This window comes from Aulonocara sp. 'chitande type north' Nkhata Bay, linkage group LG20, assembly GCF_057382095.1.
Source record: "Aulonocara sp. 'chitande type north' Nkhata Bay isolate Kocher_YH1m ecotype deep benthic linkage group LG20, A_spYH_male_GT1.1, whole genome shotgun sequence".
NCBI lineage: Eukaryota > Metazoa > Chordata > Actinopteri > Cichliformes > Cichlidae > Aulonocara > Aulonocara sp. 'chitande type north' Nkhata Bay.
This window is the reverse complement of record NC_141363.1, coordinates 15,796,850-15,814,287: the sequence shown is the minus strand read 5'-3', so window position 1 is coordinate 15,814,287 and position 17,438 is coordinate 15,796,850. Positions and strand designations below refer to the sequence as shown.

Sequence of the window (17,438 nt, the reverse complement as noted above, 5' to 3'; positions counted from 1 at the left end):
CGCATGGTTACTTGTTGCTTTCTGTTCCATTTGCCCGAACTGAACTTGGTAAAAGAGCTTTTGTCCATTTAGCACCCTCGGCCTGGAACAAACTGCAGAAGGAATGGAAAATGACTGAATTCATTTCATTAAGTGATTTTAAATCTAAACTACGAATCCTTGAGGCCAAGTCCATAACATGCAACTGTTTCAATTAGATTGATTGTCATTTTAACTGACTTTTTATTTTATTTGAATTTTATTGAATTTTATTTTTATTTTATTTGTATTCTTTCACTTATTGTTGCATGTGTGTTGTTGCTGCCTGTGTTTGAGTAATTTCTGTAACTGTGAGACATCTGCTGCTGCCTATCTTGGCCAGGTCTCCCTTGAAAAAGAGGTTTTTAATCTCAATGGGATCTTCCTGGTTAAATAAAGGTTAATAATAATAATAATAGAAACCGAAAATTTCAGAAGAAATTTTAAGTGTGCCTATGCTACTGCCAATGAGTGTAGTTTGCCTTTAATGTGGTGCAATTAGTGCAGGTTGCCATTTATAACACTAGGGGGAGCAATATGCAACATGAGCATAGTTTGCTATTTATACCACAAGAGGGAGGGAAATTGAATACAGCTGATTTTCAAGTTAAAGAAAAGTAAGCTGTATTGTGATCTCTGCTATATGCAGTGCAGCATACAGAGATGAGAGAAAGATGCTCCAGTTACACCATTACAAAAGAAGTTAATAGCTATAAAAGAAATTATGTTTAAGTCTGAGGTGTTCAAGAGAAGTTACAATTTAGATTTTACAGTTTTGAGTCGTTTAAAGTGAACAGTTTAACAGATTGTAAACCAAAGTAAGTTTTCTTGGTAGAAAAAAAGTCCATTAAGTGGTATTCAATTTGTATTTCAAAGGTATTTTAATGTGAAAAGGGAAAATTATGCAAATTATGAAATTTCCCCTTGTGGGACTAATAAAGGTGTCTTATCGTATTCAAACTATATTTTGTACAAATACCATTTACAATAATGTATTCCATTTAAACATGATATTTAGATTGTGGTAAACACCAAAGCAATATAAAATAAGGAAAAAGGAAACCATTCAAGTAACTTTATATTATGAACCGAAGAGTAAGGCAAAAGTATAAATGAAAAGCATACAAGCATTAATATATATAGATAAACCCAACAATCATATGACCCCCTATGAGCAAGCACTTTGGCGACAGTGGGAAGGAAAAACTCCCTTTTGACAGGAAGAAACCTCCGGCAGAACCAGGCTCAGGGAGGGGCAGTCATCTGCCGCGACCGGTTGGGGTGAGATGTAATCAAATCAAAAACTGTCCACAGAGCTACAGGGGGCACACTGGGATCGCAACAGCAGCCATAGAGGGAGACAGATTAGGATGTTCTTTCCAGTACTGAAGTGGGTCGCTTTTCTTATGTGTGCGTTTTTCTCTGAGAGGTAGGTCTCCACTTTAGTTTCTGCTGATGAGGCACTCACGGATACTTCTGGATAAGGGTCATTTGGAAGCAAGAGGTTGGCTGACTTTGCAAAAACAGCTAGAAACAGATAAAAACAATAAAACGAGACATCACAAAGCGCAGGTCTTCAGTTAGTGAACTGGCAAGTCATGAAGTTCTAATAAATAATTGCAAAAACAAATGTAACTTTAGAACTAAATTACCCAAAACTAAATTAAAAAGTAAAAAAACAAATTGGCTTAATACTGGTGTCTTTTGATCACTTGACTGTATGTAAACCTGTTGAACAAAAGGTGCATTTTAATTTCACTATACCTGCCCATCCTTGTAGCTGGTTTCTAGAAGAGTGGCACAGTTTCAACATCAGTGTAGGGCTTCTCCACTGCCTTCACTGGACAGAACACATCTGAGGAGTTATGAATGAATGGATGACTTAATGGATGAATGAGATTATAGTTTATTTCAAACAATATCAATATCAAATGGTACAATATAAAGAAAGAAACAAAAATACAATTATCTGTTATGGCAGGGATCCCATCAGGTGCAGTTGCAGTTTTTCTGTTCACGTTTCTGGTCAGCTCTTCAATGGATGACAGCACACCAGCAGTCTTATCTATGAGCTCCCACTGGTGAGCTGTCAGTGTTGCTGGTAGAGTGTGCTCAGTCGCAAAGACATGAAGATCACGTTTTTGTTGCAGTAGGCTTCGCACCACGTAGAGGCTGGTGTTCTGTTGTGTCTGCGTATAAGAGAACATGATTGACTTTATTTTTCAACAAATTCGGTTCAGAGTGTATAGGAATTAATAAAATAGTAGTACATTAAAGAATGTTACAAGAGGACTCACCTGTACTTCTTGTTGTAGATGCTGATATCCATATTTAGGTCCATCTGTATGACTTCTAGGCGAGAGTAGGCCAATAGGGAGTGACACTTGGCAAGTCCATATCCCTCATACCCTTGCAGTCATTTTGTGTTAGTGAATAACACAATAAATGGGGTTATGATAACTGTGATATGTATTCAGAACACCTGATTGGAGGCAGGCGTATGGCTGTGATATGTAAATGTGATCAATCAATGTGTTTTTCGGTAGTTGCAGCAGTAATCAGTTGTGCATATCCTCTTGACTGCAACAGTTCTTGGATGGGTTTTTTTCCTCTGCTCATAAGGTCCTCATTGAAGTCTCCACAAACAATAATTGGTTGGTGATTCATCATTTCCAACGAGTCCAAAAGACATTGCATTTGTGGTAAAAACCTCACATGGCTGTAATTTGGTGGCCTGTATACAGTTGCTATCAAAGCTGTGACTGGCTTTGAATTTGACAACAACAAATTCAAGGTCAGTCACATTTTGCAGGTATTTTCGGGACTCTGCTGTAAGAATTGTGTTGTAGTAAATTGCAACTCCACCGCCATTTACCTTTGCCATGTCTGTATGATTTGTGTAAGAGACGTGTCTGTTGCGTGTGGCCATGTTGTATTGTTCCAGCTGGAAGCGGGGAGACACCGATGATCCAGACAAGTGTGTTTCTGTTATACATAAAACATCAGCAAGGCTGAGTTCATGGTGGCATCTCATGTCCTCCATGTGAGTTGGGAGACCTTGTGCATTATGATGGATAATTGTCAACGTGGGGACTGTGGGATCTACTGATTTTAAGAATTGCAACAGTGGTCTTGCATTCTCAAATGATGCATGTCTCATATTTTTGAGTGCATCTGTGATGGCAGGATCAGCATAGATTTTCTTTTCATCAAAGTCTGTGATGTACAGTCCTTTAAGTGAGGTTGTGCGGCTGAGTGCAACATAGGCCATTCCAGGTTCAAAAACACGCTTCAAGCATACTACTGCTGATTCCATTGTCATGCCTTGTACTTTGGGAGCTGTACATGCAAAGGCCAACTTCATTGGAAATTGCCTGCGAACCACTCCTTTTTTACTTGTGCATTCTTCACATTTCTCAATATACACAAGATTGTCTGAGGATCCTTGTATTTTTCTGCGAAGTTTTTGCCCAGAATTTTCATTGTCCAGCGTGAGTCCAATGAGATTCACAGTTTTTGGTCCATCCTGTGTGGCTGTCACAATGTTCGTGATTGTTCCAAATGTCCCATTAACAAACCCATCTTCAACATCCAAATTTCTGATAATCATAACACGCACTCCAGGTGCAGCTTGTATGTTATCAGGTAAATCTCCTTTGTTGCCTTTCATCATTTCTGCCAGGAGGACCATCTCACCCGTTCGTGGGTCTTTTCTGTAGTCTTCTGCCTGAATATTTATGATATCAGAATGAAGAGCAGTTACAGTTGCTGAATTGTGTTTGTCGACCTCTTTGTTTGTAGCATAAATGTGTAATACATTAGATGGACAGTCTTTTATGTCATGGATAGCCTGTGTGAGCAAGGCTTTGTCATCGGCTTCAAGAGAGTCTGTTTTTTGCTTCACTCTTATCCTGTTCAGAACTTCAGCAAAAGAATGATCATCTTTCTGTCACATGATTTCTGTCAGGTTGACCATGTGGAAATAGTCTTTCCAGAGATCAAGGACATTGTCCTCGTACACACAGAGTGGTTTGGCTTTTCCAAGGGGTAGAAGCTGGTAAAAGTCTCCTACTGCAAGGATAGACATCCCACCAAAAGGTTTCTTGTTTCCTTTGATCTGCTGAAGTCTCCAGTGGATGTAGGCAAAAAGGTCTTTAGAAACCATAGATATCTCATCAATGATCAGAATCTCTGCATTTGAAAGTGAAGCTCTCACTTCATCCAGTGCATTCCCCAGTCCCTGATAAGGCGGTTTTAAAGATCTTGGCAGCTTTAGCAGAGAGTGCAGTGTTTTCCCAGATATGTTAAAAGCTGCAGTGCCAGTAAATGCAGTCAGCAGTACTGCAGGGTAGGACATGTCTGCTTGGTCTCGGAATCTGGGGAGTTGGTGCAAAATCTTTGTTGCCTCCTCATATATGCACTTGATAACATGTGATTTTCCACAGCCAGCTCCTCCAGAGACAAAATAAAAGAACTGCTCAGGACAGTGACCCCACACAAGTTTGAAACACCACTCATGCACTGCGTAGAATATGGATGCTTGGGTTTCATTCAGACTTTGGTACATTTTTCTGACAAAGTCTGGGCTTAGCTTTGGTGCTACGATTGCTGGCATGGTTCCACTGCTGCTACCACTGACTTGGTAGTCAGGAACAATGTCCATTTCATTTTCGTCAGTGTCATGTCTGGATTGTCGTTGGGCCACACACTCTAAACGATCTACTTCAACCTCAGGTGCAAAGGTGTTCCATGCATTGATAAGTGGGCCTTGTTGTTCAATCTGTTCCAGTGCCCTTTCCATTGTTTTGCCATGGCCTTCATAACGCTTTTTGTTAAAGGTAACAATTGGCCGTACTGCAAAACCATGTTTTCGTCCACTTTTGTAGAACTGCTCGGATGTGGGGTATTCTGTGTTTTTAAGGTCATCATTTGATCGATGTGGATAATAAAGTTTTAGTAGTCTGCTATAAAACTTTTCTGGTTGTTTCTTTTCTGAGAACCGAGGATATCTGATTATTGCAGGTTTCCCGCTTGTTCTTTTTTGAATATAACCCATGTTATTCAAAAGGGGATGGCATTTTTGGACTCTGTTTGACGGCCGTAGAGAATCCTGTACTCTGAAGCAAATTCACCCAAACACATTCTTTCAAAGTCAGGTGTTCTAGGTCTGTTTGCATATTTTTCTGGCAATCCGGACATCCACACATTTTCATCATCTGGTGCCATGCTCTGCAACCTGCTCATCGGGAGACTCATTTTCAGGGCATCATCATCAGTCTATATGAAGACCACACTGCGTGAACACTTTTTTAGTGGCAGGCTGCATGTCCTTGCCACGGATTCTTGGGCACTGACTTCTCTGTGTTTAGCATATGCCTGCATTATCTGTTTCATTTCATCTCTTTCATTGACATTGGACTTTTTTACTTCCTGGATGACGCCATTAAGAAATTGTGTCATCTCAAATTCGGGTTTAGAGACATAAGACATCATGTACATCAGGCAGCTGTAGTCATCAATGACATATTGGATGTCCATGTTGGCATTCCAGGCCCTCAGCAGATCTGCATTGTATGCATTCACCCAGCAGTCATTAGGTTCACGCTTTAAGAGGATGACATGACCATTGCTTAAATTGAAGACACAATCCAAGTATTGTTCATAAGTTAATTTGCATTTGTGAAGCAGCTCAGACAAGTCTTCAAACGAGGAATTTGGGTCGCAGAGCAAATCTCTCAATGGCTGGAGTTTTTCTTTGGCCTCTTTCATTTTTTTTGCGAGAGCCATTCGTCTGTTCTTTTGCTTTTCATTTGTGCCTTTCTCCTTACTTGTGCTATGCTGCTTATCATTGTGATCATCATCATCATCATCTGGGCTTGGGAAAGTGATCATTGTTTGGTCTACGGGTAGTTTGGGGAACCCAAACCTACATGACACATTACCTTTTTTACAGGATCTGGAGTGATTTCTGCTGTGGACTTGAACCTCGGACACAATTTTGTGAAGTTCAGGATCGGCATTTTGGTCAGGCATCTTACATGTTATGTACTTGTCAATAAATTTGTACACGTGGTCTTCAAGGTCGCTTCCAAATTCAGGTGCATCTTTGACCCAAACCAGTAAATGGATATGAGGGCTACCTCTGGCCTGAAACTCCACTCGATAAAAGTAATCTTCTACTTCACCGATGGGCTGTGCTGGGGACAGGATCAGTGTTGTCATTAGTGCATCGACTCTTTTTTCAAACAATCGCATCACAGTCACAGGGTTGCTTCGGAGAATTTCACACTTTGTGTTCCAGTCAAGTTGTGAAAAATCCACCTGTTCACCTTGTTGAGTTTTTATGACCTCAACAACCTCAGGCCATCTCATTTCAGCAGCTGAAAATGTCAGGAAAAAAGTTGGCTTTCCTAACTGTCTGACCATAGCATGTAGGTCTTTCAGTGCCTTCTCCCAATAGGCTGGAGTACCTCTCAGAGGTTTCATGAAGCGTGTTGCGTCTTTGTTATTTATCAGTTTCTCCACTTCGTCTTTATTTTGAAGCATTCTGTTAGAAATTTTACGCCCATCCTTGGTGATTGCCTTTCCTTTGCGCAATTGGATGGACATGCTGTTTGAAGCCATGTGTGTTTCTGTTACAAACTGTGCAAAGAATAGGTAGCTTTGGTCAGTTGCAAACCGTGTGTCTGCAGAGAACAGCCGTGTATTAAAATACATGCTTGGGGAAAGTTTAACTTGTCTGGCTTCATCTAATGTGTTCTGTCCAGTTGGGAACTGCACAGGAAAGGCCATGGCTTCAAGTTTAGGAACAGAGAAGAAGCCAACAGGTCTATTTCCTTGCGCGGGTGCAGTGCTAAATATTCCTTCACCATATGATAAAATGTCCTGTGCTATATCTGGTGGTTGCATACAGGTGTCTAGAACAAGACCAGGTCGAAGTTCTTCCTTTTCTTTCTCCATATCTTGTAAGGGCTCTTCATTTGACTGTTCAGGCTCCATTAGTTGGTTTACGTCATGACATGGCTCAAGCAGTCCAGCTGTTGTATCCTCAGTGGTTCTTCTTTCTGGTACAATTTGCTGGTCGAAATTTCTGGGCAGTGCATCTTGAATATCTGCATCAGCAGTGTCATGTTCCGTCTCGATTATCTGATTACTTGTGGGATCAGCAAAAGTAGCTTCATCATCAATAGATACATCTTTGTATTCTGAATGCATCTCTTTTAGCTTTGATAATCCTGCTAACACATTCTTCATGTTTACAGTGTAGAAGTGTTGGTAACCTTTGAATCTGATGTGTCTCTTCAGTTGTACCTGCAGGAGCTGGGCTTCACTGTTAGGTCTGGGAAGACAGTTTACTGTGGTTTCCACATCCGATGGTACACAAACAACAGCCCCATGTACGGCTCTTTGCTGTCCTTTTGGTAATGCAATGATTTTTGCAAACGGGAGAATTTTAGCAGTCAGTTGTCGTTCTAGTACATTTAATTGACTCAGTTCAATTGGAATGGTTGCTAGTGCTAAATTGTTTGCTACTGCGACGGATGGCATCTTGCCTCTTTGTAGGTGGTTGTCACAGTTGTAGCAAATCCACTCTTCCATTCTTTGTTTTGGGAAAGTACAATTAGCTGAGCATTCCCTGTCACAAACATGGACAAATTTTCCTGTCAAGCAAGTGGCAACAATGTTACTATTAGTAACATACTTTGATCTTTTGCAGTGTTTAACTTGATTAGGAAACAGAGTTCTGTGGCACACTGTACAGACATGGGTGGGTCCTAACTGAATGGCTTCACGGAAAGCTAATGTGGCTGCTTGTATCACACTGTTCACTACAAGCTGGGGCTGTGCTTCAGACTGTGGACCCTGCTGGAACTGTGTTACTAGTCGTCTGTATTTCTTCTTTATTCTCTGTGCACACAACTTTTTATAAATGGCAAAAGATGCAGTGGTAGCCATTTTGTGTCTCTGGTACTGGGCACAGCGCTGTATATGGTGCAGTCTGAATTGTGAGTCATTGTGATACCTGTCATAAATTGATTTTCTCTGTTTGTGCCTGTAGTTTGGATCAGATGCATATTTTGTTCTTATGTATTTTTTCATTCTGCTTCGAAAGTCAGTATCCGTGTTGTACCTTTGGACCAGATATTGCTTCTGTCTGGTTTGAAAGTCAGTATCCGTGTTGTACCTTTGGACCAGATATTGCTTCTGTCTGGTTTTAAAGCTGGTATCCGTGTTGTACTTCTGAACCACATATTTTTTCTGTCTGATTTGAAAGTCAGGATCCGTAGTATATCTTCTGATAATGTAGTCTCTCATTTTTTGTTGAAAATGACGATCACTTTGGTATCTCTTCACCTTGCAGGCTTTTACTTTTTCTTGAATATGAGGATTGGCGTAATATTTTTTGGCTGATAACAGTCTTTGTTTACGGTAATGATAGTTTTCAGCATATTGAGTTTTCATAGCCTGTAATCTTTTCATTCGAAATTCACGACAGGAGGCATATCGTTCTCTTTCGTGTCTTCTTTTGTTTGTCTTCTTTGCCACTTCTTCAGTTGAAGATTTGTCTTTAGCTTTTACATACTCCCTCTGACTTGTTTGAGCTTGACGAATAGCTTTCTTACGTTGTCGTTTATTTAATTTGCTCACATTTCTTGCTGTTCGGGGGGTTTTAGCCATTTTGTCATCTGGTGAGTTTAAAGTATTGTCTAACATCGTCATGTGGGTTTTGGCTGATTCTGGTTCAGGCATTTGCGCAGTGGGATTCGTGATTTGTGGTTCATCATTTTGTGTTGATGATGTAGCTGTAGCTCCTGGTGTTGCCTGAGTTGACTGTCCAGGGGGTTCCGTGTGAGTGCTGACTGTTTTGAAAGAAACAGGCACAAACTCATATCGTGCATACTTGCCTTGATTTTGAAAAAGGTTATGCACGTGGGTGATCAGGTCATTCACATGAGTGAAAGTGAGCATGACTGCTGTTCCATTTGGCTGACGTAAACCCGCTGCACTTCTTGAATGTGAATCAAATAATCCATACCTCCCAGATTTGTCACGGAAAACCGCAATGCACTCAGGTGAGACCATGAGCAAAGCAAAGTTCACATCTGTTGACAGACATACAAGGCGACTAGCAAGAGGCAACCACCACTCTGTTCTTTGAGGACTGTTCTCTGCTGCTTCCAGATATCCATAACTTATGTCATCGATTTTCACACTGTAGACATTTGTGTCAGTATGAAGTTCTTTGGGCAGGTCCTCCATGGTCAGATGATCTCCTGCAGAAGATTTGTTTTAATGCAACAGTAGAGTGCATCTCCCTGTTCAAGGACCTTATCAAGTATGGCTGTGTTGAACTGGTATTCCTCATTAAGGTAGGCCAGGAATGTGAGGGCATTACATGTGCACTGATGATTTCGAGAGAATTCTGTGTACCTCTCATCACTCTGACAATGAGTTGCACTGACACTCCAAAAGGGCTGAACTGTGTTGCTCTGTAGCTCCTCCGTCAGTAGGTCTTCATTTGTGTCATGGAAAGGCTGATCAAGAAATGCAAAGGTGACACATATCGTATTATTGTTAAACATTTTATGATATGTGTTTCAAGGTTGAGCAATAAAATACATTTAAGTGTTGCTGCAATAATGTAGAAAAATGTTGTGTTTTTATTTTTTTAAGTGTCAACGACTGAACGTAGTGTAAAGTGCTTTGGGAGCCTTGGAGACTAAGTAAAGCGCTATACAAATACAGGCCATTTACCATTTTTAATTATGTTAAAATAATTAAGCAATGTTCAGGCAAATTAATCCAAATTATATCACTCGTCAATCATAGTACAGCATCAGATATGCCAGAAAGAGAAAGGCAGAAAGACAGTGACAGGAACAGTGAGAGTGAGTGAGAGAGAGCAGAGGTGGGAAGTAAAAATGACAAATACTTCAGATATCTGTAATTTGCTTGAGTGCTGTTTTTTTTAATGACCTTTAACGAAGGTCATATCTGTACCTTCTGCTCCTCATATTTTCAAAGCAGTTAATTTCTTTCAGTATAACACATTATTTTAGGTTGCTGCGGGCCTTCAAACATCAACTAAATTGCAGCCTAAATACAAATATATGAAAGGAAATCCTGTTTACGTATTATTCGTAAGAGGATCTCAGATGCTCTTAAATTAGATGTAATTCGTTCACTGATTTCAGATTAAACCAGATGGTTCTGTACATGTGCCATAAAAACACGTTTCATAGTTGTGTTACATTTTGTAAAGAAATGACACAAAATTCAGTTACAGGTTAAATGTGATTGAAACAGAATACACTGACATCCATCTTAGAATAGAATAGAATAGAATAGAATAGAATAGAATAGCCTTTATTGTCATTATACAGAGTACAACGAAATTGGAGTGCCACTCCCTTGGTGCAAGTTTCAATAATAAATATAAATGTAAAATATAAAAAGTACAAAAAAAACAATCGTAAGTACTCAAACAATAGTATGTACAATATATACAGGATAGCAGCATTAATATGATGACAGTATGAATAGCAGCATAATATAATGACAGTGACGGTATGGAATAGGTTCAATTGTTTTTGTGCTTATTTACTACAGTGATAGCTCTGGGAAAGAAGCTATCCCTGAATCTGTTTGTCCTGGTTTTATGTGACCTGTACCGTCGGCCTGACGGTAATAGTTCAAACAGTTGGTTGCTGGGGTGAGAGTGGTCCTTGATGATATTGCCAGCTCTGCTGAGGTACCGAGAGTGTGCAGTGACCTCCAGGCTGGGCAGAGAGCAGCCAGTGATCTTCTGGGCTGTGTTGATGACCCTCTGCAGTACTTTCCTGTCTGCAGCTGAGCACCCTGCATACCATGTTGTTATGCTGTACGTTAGGATGCTCTCTATGGTGGCTCTGTAAAATGTCACCAGCAGCCTCTCCTCCAGGTTGTTCCTCCTGAGCACTCTCAGAAAGTGGAGACGCTGCTGGGCCTTTTTAACCACCGCTGTAGTATTTGCAGTCCAGGAGAGGTCATCAGATATCTGCACGCCCAGAAACCTCATGGAGTGTACCCTCTCCACACAGCTCCCGTGAATGTAAAGTGGGGCCGGGTCTGCTCTGCCCTTCCTGAAGTCCAAGATAAGTTCTTTAGTTTTCGTGGTGTTCAGTTGGAGGTTGTTAACTGAACACCACTCAGTCAGTCTGTTGACCTCATCTCTGTAGTCCGACTCATCCCCCCTTGAGATGAGTCCAACCACTGTGGTGTCATCTGCGAACTTTATGATGGTGTTTGAGAGATGGGTAGGGGAGCAGTCGGATGTGTAGAGCGTAAACAGGAGGGGACTCAAAACACATCCTTGTGGAGACCCGGTGCTGAGTGTGATGGTGCTGGACCGGTGGGGGCCGAGTCTGACAGACTGTGGTCTATTTGTCAGGAAGTCCTTGATCCAGAGGCAGATGGGGGTGGAGAGTCCCAGGTGAGACAGTTTCTGGACCAGGATCTCCGGGATGATATGATTGAATGCTGAGCTGAAGTCCAGAAAGAGCATTCTCACATAGCTTCCTCGGTGCTCCAGGTGACTCAGCGCAGTGTGGAGCGCTATGGTGATAGCGTCCTCGGTGGAACGATTTGTCCTGTAGGCAAATTGGTGGGGGTCCAGAGTGGGAGGCAGACCGGCCCTGATGTGCTGACAGACCAGTCTCTCAAAGCACTTCATCACTACAGGCGTAAGTGCAACAGGCCTGTAGTCATTTGGGCTGGCCACAGCTGTCTTCTTGGCGATGGGGATGATGGTGGAGGTTTTGAGGCAGGGCGGGACGGTGTTTGATGACAAGGAAAGGTTGAAGATTTTAGTGAAGACTCCGGTCAGTTCGTCAGCACATGCTCTGAGAACCTTTCCATGTATTCCATCAGGACCTGCCGCCTTCCTGGGATTCACTGACCTTAGAACACACCTCACTTGGTGCTCCCTAAGTGTTAGTGTGCCAGTGCTGGGGGCGGGTGGAAGTGGTGTGGCAGCTGAGGGCTTGGTCGTCTCAAAGCGGGCGAAGAAACGGTTTAGATCCTCAGCCAGTGAGGCATCAGTCCTAGATGAGTGTCACAAAGCCATGTTTGTATTTATTTGCACTGCTTTTCACTGTGGATGTCAATTTATGTGAAGCTTTAAGTATTAAATGGTATAAATGTTTTTTTCTGAACAATATATATATATATATATATATATATATATATATATATATATATATATATATATATATATATATATATATATATATAATAGCTAAATAGACAGAAATAGCTGTTGAGATGTCTGCATTTTAGGAATCTGAAGAAAGACATTTAAAAATGTACATGTTTAGTCTAACATTTTAGTATATTTAGTACGAGTTAGCAAGCATACTTAAGGTGAAAGACTAAATATCAACCCCGGTGATTATACAGCAAAGATCACATGTATACTAATTTGTTATAGACATTTGTGGACATACCTTTTTAGGTTGAGAATTTGATGCCGTGTGGAAATCATCAGTTGCCCAGACTCGTTTTGCTGGTGGACGAGTGTCTGAAATCTGATAATGGGTTACATACAGTTAATCAAAATTATAAAAACCTACTAACAGAGTTGAAACAGAGTGTAACACTGGATACTTTAAAGAAAACATGAAACAGTAGTGATTACTAAACTTACAATAAAAAATAAAAAAAGCAATAAAAAAAATCCCAGCTGTTTGCATAACTACTAAGAGATTTGAAAGTGAGTGTAACTTTAGAAACTTTAACGAAAATATGGAACAGTAGTGGTTACGTAACTAACAAAGGGTATACAACAAAATTCTTGCTTGCATAATACTAACATGTAACCATATGTCTAACATTTAATGATAATGTAACTGTCCACTATAAATCCTTAATGGAGGAAGACGTTTTTTTAAATTTACCTTGCTGCCTGGAGGACATAAGGAGGTGGGTCTATTCTCCGTTACCAAGGACAACCTGGCTGGTGCTGTCTGCTAACCCAGGAAAAACAGTATATAATGTTAAGACATTAAGTGACCTGACACATTAATTTCACTCTAAAATGCAATGCATGGCATGAACTGGTATGCCAGTTGGGTAACAGATCGTTTTTCTAGTGGATGTGTGTCTGAAATCTGATGAGAGGTTATGTACAGTTAGTCAAAATTATAAAACCTACTAACAGATTTGAAACAGAATGGAATATTTGATACTGAACAGTAGTGGTTACTAAACTTACAAAGCAATAAAAAAAAATCCCTGCTGTTTGCATAATGCTGAGATGTAACCATGAATATGTCTATAACATGTAATTGTAGTGTAATTGTCTGTTGTAAATTCTTAATAGAGGAATATTTTTTGATATTTACCTTGATACCTGGGGAACATAAGGAGGTGGGTCTATCCTGTGTTTCCAAGGATAACCTTGCTGGTGCTATCTGCTAACCCGGGGAAAAGGGTATAGAAGACATTAAGTGACCTGACACATTCATTTCATTTAAATGCTCTGCATACCATGCACTGTTATGCCAATTATGTGACATTATAACAAACAATCCTAAACTGTATGGGTAGGTGTTCTTAACTGTCTCAAACGTGTTTCGAAAACTGTTCAACTGTCTGTGATCACTACCATATCTTCATTACCTGGTCAGATGGAAAACTACTGACTGCCTCATCTTGGTTGTGGCCAGTGAGCATTGGGACAGCAGGATCGACCAGGTCAAGTGGTTTCCAGCGCTTCTTTTGTGCCTGGGATCTTTTATTTTTTCTCGGCATCTGGTAGAATGTCAGCAGAAAAACAGAATATTAATTGTTGGCATTTCAAGCATGTGATCAGACCCAGCTTTCATTTTAAGTCAAGCATAATAACCAGGTAGCTGCATTGGTAACCAAAAGACTTTACAATGCAGTAAATCGACAAACAGTAAATGAATCAAAAATTCTGATGTATACCAGCATTTTTTTATTTTAACCCTCTGATACACAAGATGACTACAAGAACCAAAAAAAAAAAATCTCTCTTTTCTTTAAATAGACATATTGATAGTGTCACTACCCGGTCTTAAGGCTTTGTTAAGTAAAGTTCCATAACAGTTTGTATATTGTAATTGGGAAAGTGATTACCTTGAAAGTTGGGAGGCAGATTTGTTGACCACGACAATTACTCCATTTTGGTGTACAGTAATTGGGAAAGTAATTACCTTGCAAAGCTGGGAGGCAGTGTTGTTGCTGGGGCGCTGGTAGAATGCCAGCAGCAAGCAAACCCAGATGTTCACAGCTCCTACTTAACACCTTAAACTTTCCAAACAAATCTTACAAGAACATTTGGCAAAGTGATTGGCTTGCAAACCTAGGAGACAGTCTTGTTGCCCACAACAGTTTTGTTATAGAGTAATTGGAAAATTGGGTACCTTGCAAGGCTGACAGGCAGTCTCGTTGCTGGGAGGCGGTCTTGTTGCTGGGGCTCTGGCAGAATGCCAGCAGCAAGCAGACCCAGATGGTCACAGCTCCTACTTAACACCTTAAACTTTGCAAACAAATCTCACAAGAACAATTAGCACCATCTAATCTTAAGTTTTAATTACAAACAACGGCTCTGGAATAAAATGGCATCCAGCGCTAAACACACCTATTTTCTAGATATCAGCTGAACAAAAACATAGAAAATATAAGGGGGGCACTTACCTTGGCTGAAGCAAGAGTTGAGGTGTTAAAGGCTGCTGTAGTTAACGCCTTATAAAAACAGAAAAAGAGGTGTGAAACGCGGCTACAACGAAGCTATTGTTTCGGATGCGGCGACAGTGGCCACTTAAAAGTTTTAATTACAAACGATACCTCTGGAATAAAGTGACATCCAAGTGCTAACCACACCATCATTTTGTAGATATCAGCGTCCAGACACAGAAAATCACTTTCAAAGTCAATTTCAAGCCGGAGAGGCTTACCTATGCTCAATATCCGCTAGCTAGCCACCACCGTGACAAAGGGCGTGAAATGCGATCGCCAAGATACACATACAAAAAAAAAAAAATCACTTCGCTTCTTAAAAGTTTTAATTACAAACGATACCTCTGGAATAAAGTGACATCCAAGTGCTAACCTCCGCTAGCTAGCCACCACCGAGATAAAGGGCGTGAAATGCAATCGCCAAGATACACATACAAAAAAAAATCACTTCGCTTCTTAAAAGTTTTAATTACAAACGATACCTCTGGAATAAAGTGACATCCAAGTGCTAACCACACCATCATTTTGTAGATATCAGCGTCAAGACACAGAAAATCACTTTCAAAGTCAATTTCAAGCCGGAGAGGCTTACCTATGCTCAATATCCGCTAGCTAGCCACCACCGAGACAAAGGGCGTGAAATGCGATCGCCAAGATACACATACAAAAAAAATCACTTCGCTTCTTAAAAGTTTTAATTACAAACGATACCTCTGGAATAAAATGACATCCAAGTGCTAACCACACCATCATTTTGTAGATATCAGCGTCCAGACACAGAAAATCACTTTCAAAGTCAATTTCAAGCCGGAGAGGCTTACCTATGCTCAATATCCGCTAGCTAGCCACCACCGAGACAAAGGGCGTGAAATGCGATCGCGAAGATACACATACAAAAAAAATCACTTCGCTTCTTAAAAGTTTTAATTACAAACGATACCTCTGGAATAAAGTGACATCCAAGTGCTAACCTCCGCTAGCTAGCCACCACCGAGACAAAGGGCGTGAAATGCAATCGCCAAGATATACGTACAAAAAAAAATTCACTTCGCTTCTTCAAAGTTTTAATTACAAACGATACCTCTGGAATAAAGTGACATCCAAGTGCTAACCACACAATCATTTTGTAGATATCAGCGTCAAGACACAGAAAATCACTTTCAAAGTCAATTTCAAGCCGGAGAGGCTTACCTATGCTCAATATCCGCTAGCTAGCTTTAGCAGCGTGCCGAACATGACCACGACAGACAAAGAAATCGCCCAGACAGGCATAAAAAATCACTTTCAAAGCTAAATTTCAAACAGAGGGAGAGATATGGACTTACCTTGTCAAAGCTTACGCTGTCTTACCGAACACTTCAGAAAATCACGTTCAAAGGTCAATTTCAAACCGGAGGCGAAGAGACGCGTGGAAGTCACTTCTAAGGTCAATTTCAAACCGGAGGAGGGGCGGAGAGACGCACGCCGTTGATAGTGTCGTCATTGCGTTAATCCAAATAAGGGTAGACAGGCCGTACTACTCCCGACATACCACTAGAGTGAGCCAACACACCACAAATGAAGTTTCAACAAGATAAGTTTCACTTTTACTTCCCATTCATTTCAATGGGCAAAAACTAGCATTAAAATATTCATATTTAAAACACTATAGAAGTAATAAACACCAAAAGTCATAGCAACTCATTCCTGATCCAGCCGCACAAAATGATATAACATATATGAAGCTTGTGTCAAAACTGTGGGAGGAAAATAATAATAATAATAATAATAATAATAATAAATCCGAGCAATAGTAATAAGTGTGCCTTTTGGCATAGGCACACTTAATAATTAAAAGGTCAGATGATAAACAGAATTTGTGTACAGTTTAATGGTGATCAGTGATGAGGTTGGATGAATTTTTTCACTGATTGTTTTTTCTTAGTACCCATCTTATTAAAGGGCTTATTTTAAAAGGCGTGCTGGAGGAGGCCAAATTATGTTACAACCAGTTAGGACAGTTTTAAATAATGTTTGTCTTTGATGTTCTTCTGTACTTTTCAGTCTGCAACAGAACACGATGTTCTCTCTTTTTGTGCATTTCTCTGTATTTGTATCCATTATAGTAACATTGTCTTCACCACCTCCACCCACGCACCCAGCATTTTGTGTTTTTGCACCGCCTTGTACTTTTGTTTAATTCATGACAACGCCTGACAACTTGATATCTGCACCTAAATTATAATTAGATACGACTTGTCACACGAGGACTGACTTGAGCTGCAGTTATGGGCTCATGGATATCATTTCATAATCAGATTATTTGTGTTTGCATGCACATGAACCTCAAAAACAGCCATTAGGAATGGGCTCTCACACACTTTGCATACACATACTTCCTGATCTTTATGTATTCAGATGAGATGTTCTGCATCTGTGAGAGTCATAGATGCAGAAAACTGCTGACACAACTTTGACCTCATCTGTCATTTTAAGCCTCTTAAAGTAAATCGTATTAAAGGAAACTCAAACTCAAATCACAAATAACACAGTGACAGAGACAGAAATATATAAACTTAATGTGGTTTAAACTGTCAGTCAGCAGGTAAATCTCTGTATTTCAACAAGCTGAGTACCCTCGGAATAAATCTGCCACTCTGTGTTAATGCAAAGTGACACTGTTACTATTTGTCACGCCT

At 40.3% G+C, this 17,438-nt stretch overlaps 2 protein-coding genes across 4 annotated transcripts in view; one reads left to right on the top strand and one right to left on the bottom strand.

The window, feature by feature from the left end:
* The window catches only part of klhdc8b (kelch domain containing 8B), a 272,810-nt gene that overhangs the window by 241,062 nt on the left and 14,310 nt on the right, over positions 1-17,438 (top strand). The gene's annotated exons all lie outside the window — the stretch shown is intronic.
* On the bottom strand, positions 964-16,340 carry LOC147305349 (uncharacterized). 3 transcript variants are annotated; one of them, XM_086276791.1, is made up of 7 exons: positions 16,086-16,340; positions 13,678-14,766; positions 13,401-13,472; positions 12,954-13,025; positions 1,982-2,207; positions 1,783-1,873; positions 964-1,545 (listed from the first exon to the last, which is right to left on the bottom strand). In XM_086276791.1, exons 2-6 carry the CDS (start codon positions 13,807-13,809, stop codon positions 1,806-1,808), a joined length of 570 nt encoding a protein of 189 aa, XP_086132917.1. In that variant the 5' UTR covers positions 13,810-14,766; positions 16,086-16,340; the 3' UTR covers positions 964-1,545; positions 1,783-1,805. The 3 variants fall into 3 exon arrangements, with proteins under 3 accessions (XP_086132917.1, XP_086132918.1, XP_086132919.1); XM_086276792.1 differs by lacking the exons at positions 964-1,545; positions 1,783-1,873; positions 1,982-2,207 and adding exons at positions 8,076-9,293; positions 9,451-9,554; positions 12,504-12,584 and having other exon boundaries at positions 16,086-16,339; XM_086276793.1 differs by lacking the exons at positions 964-1,545; positions 1,783-1,873; positions 1,982-2,207 and adding exons at positions 11,583-12,101; positions 12,504-12,584 and having other exon boundaries at positions 16,086-16,336.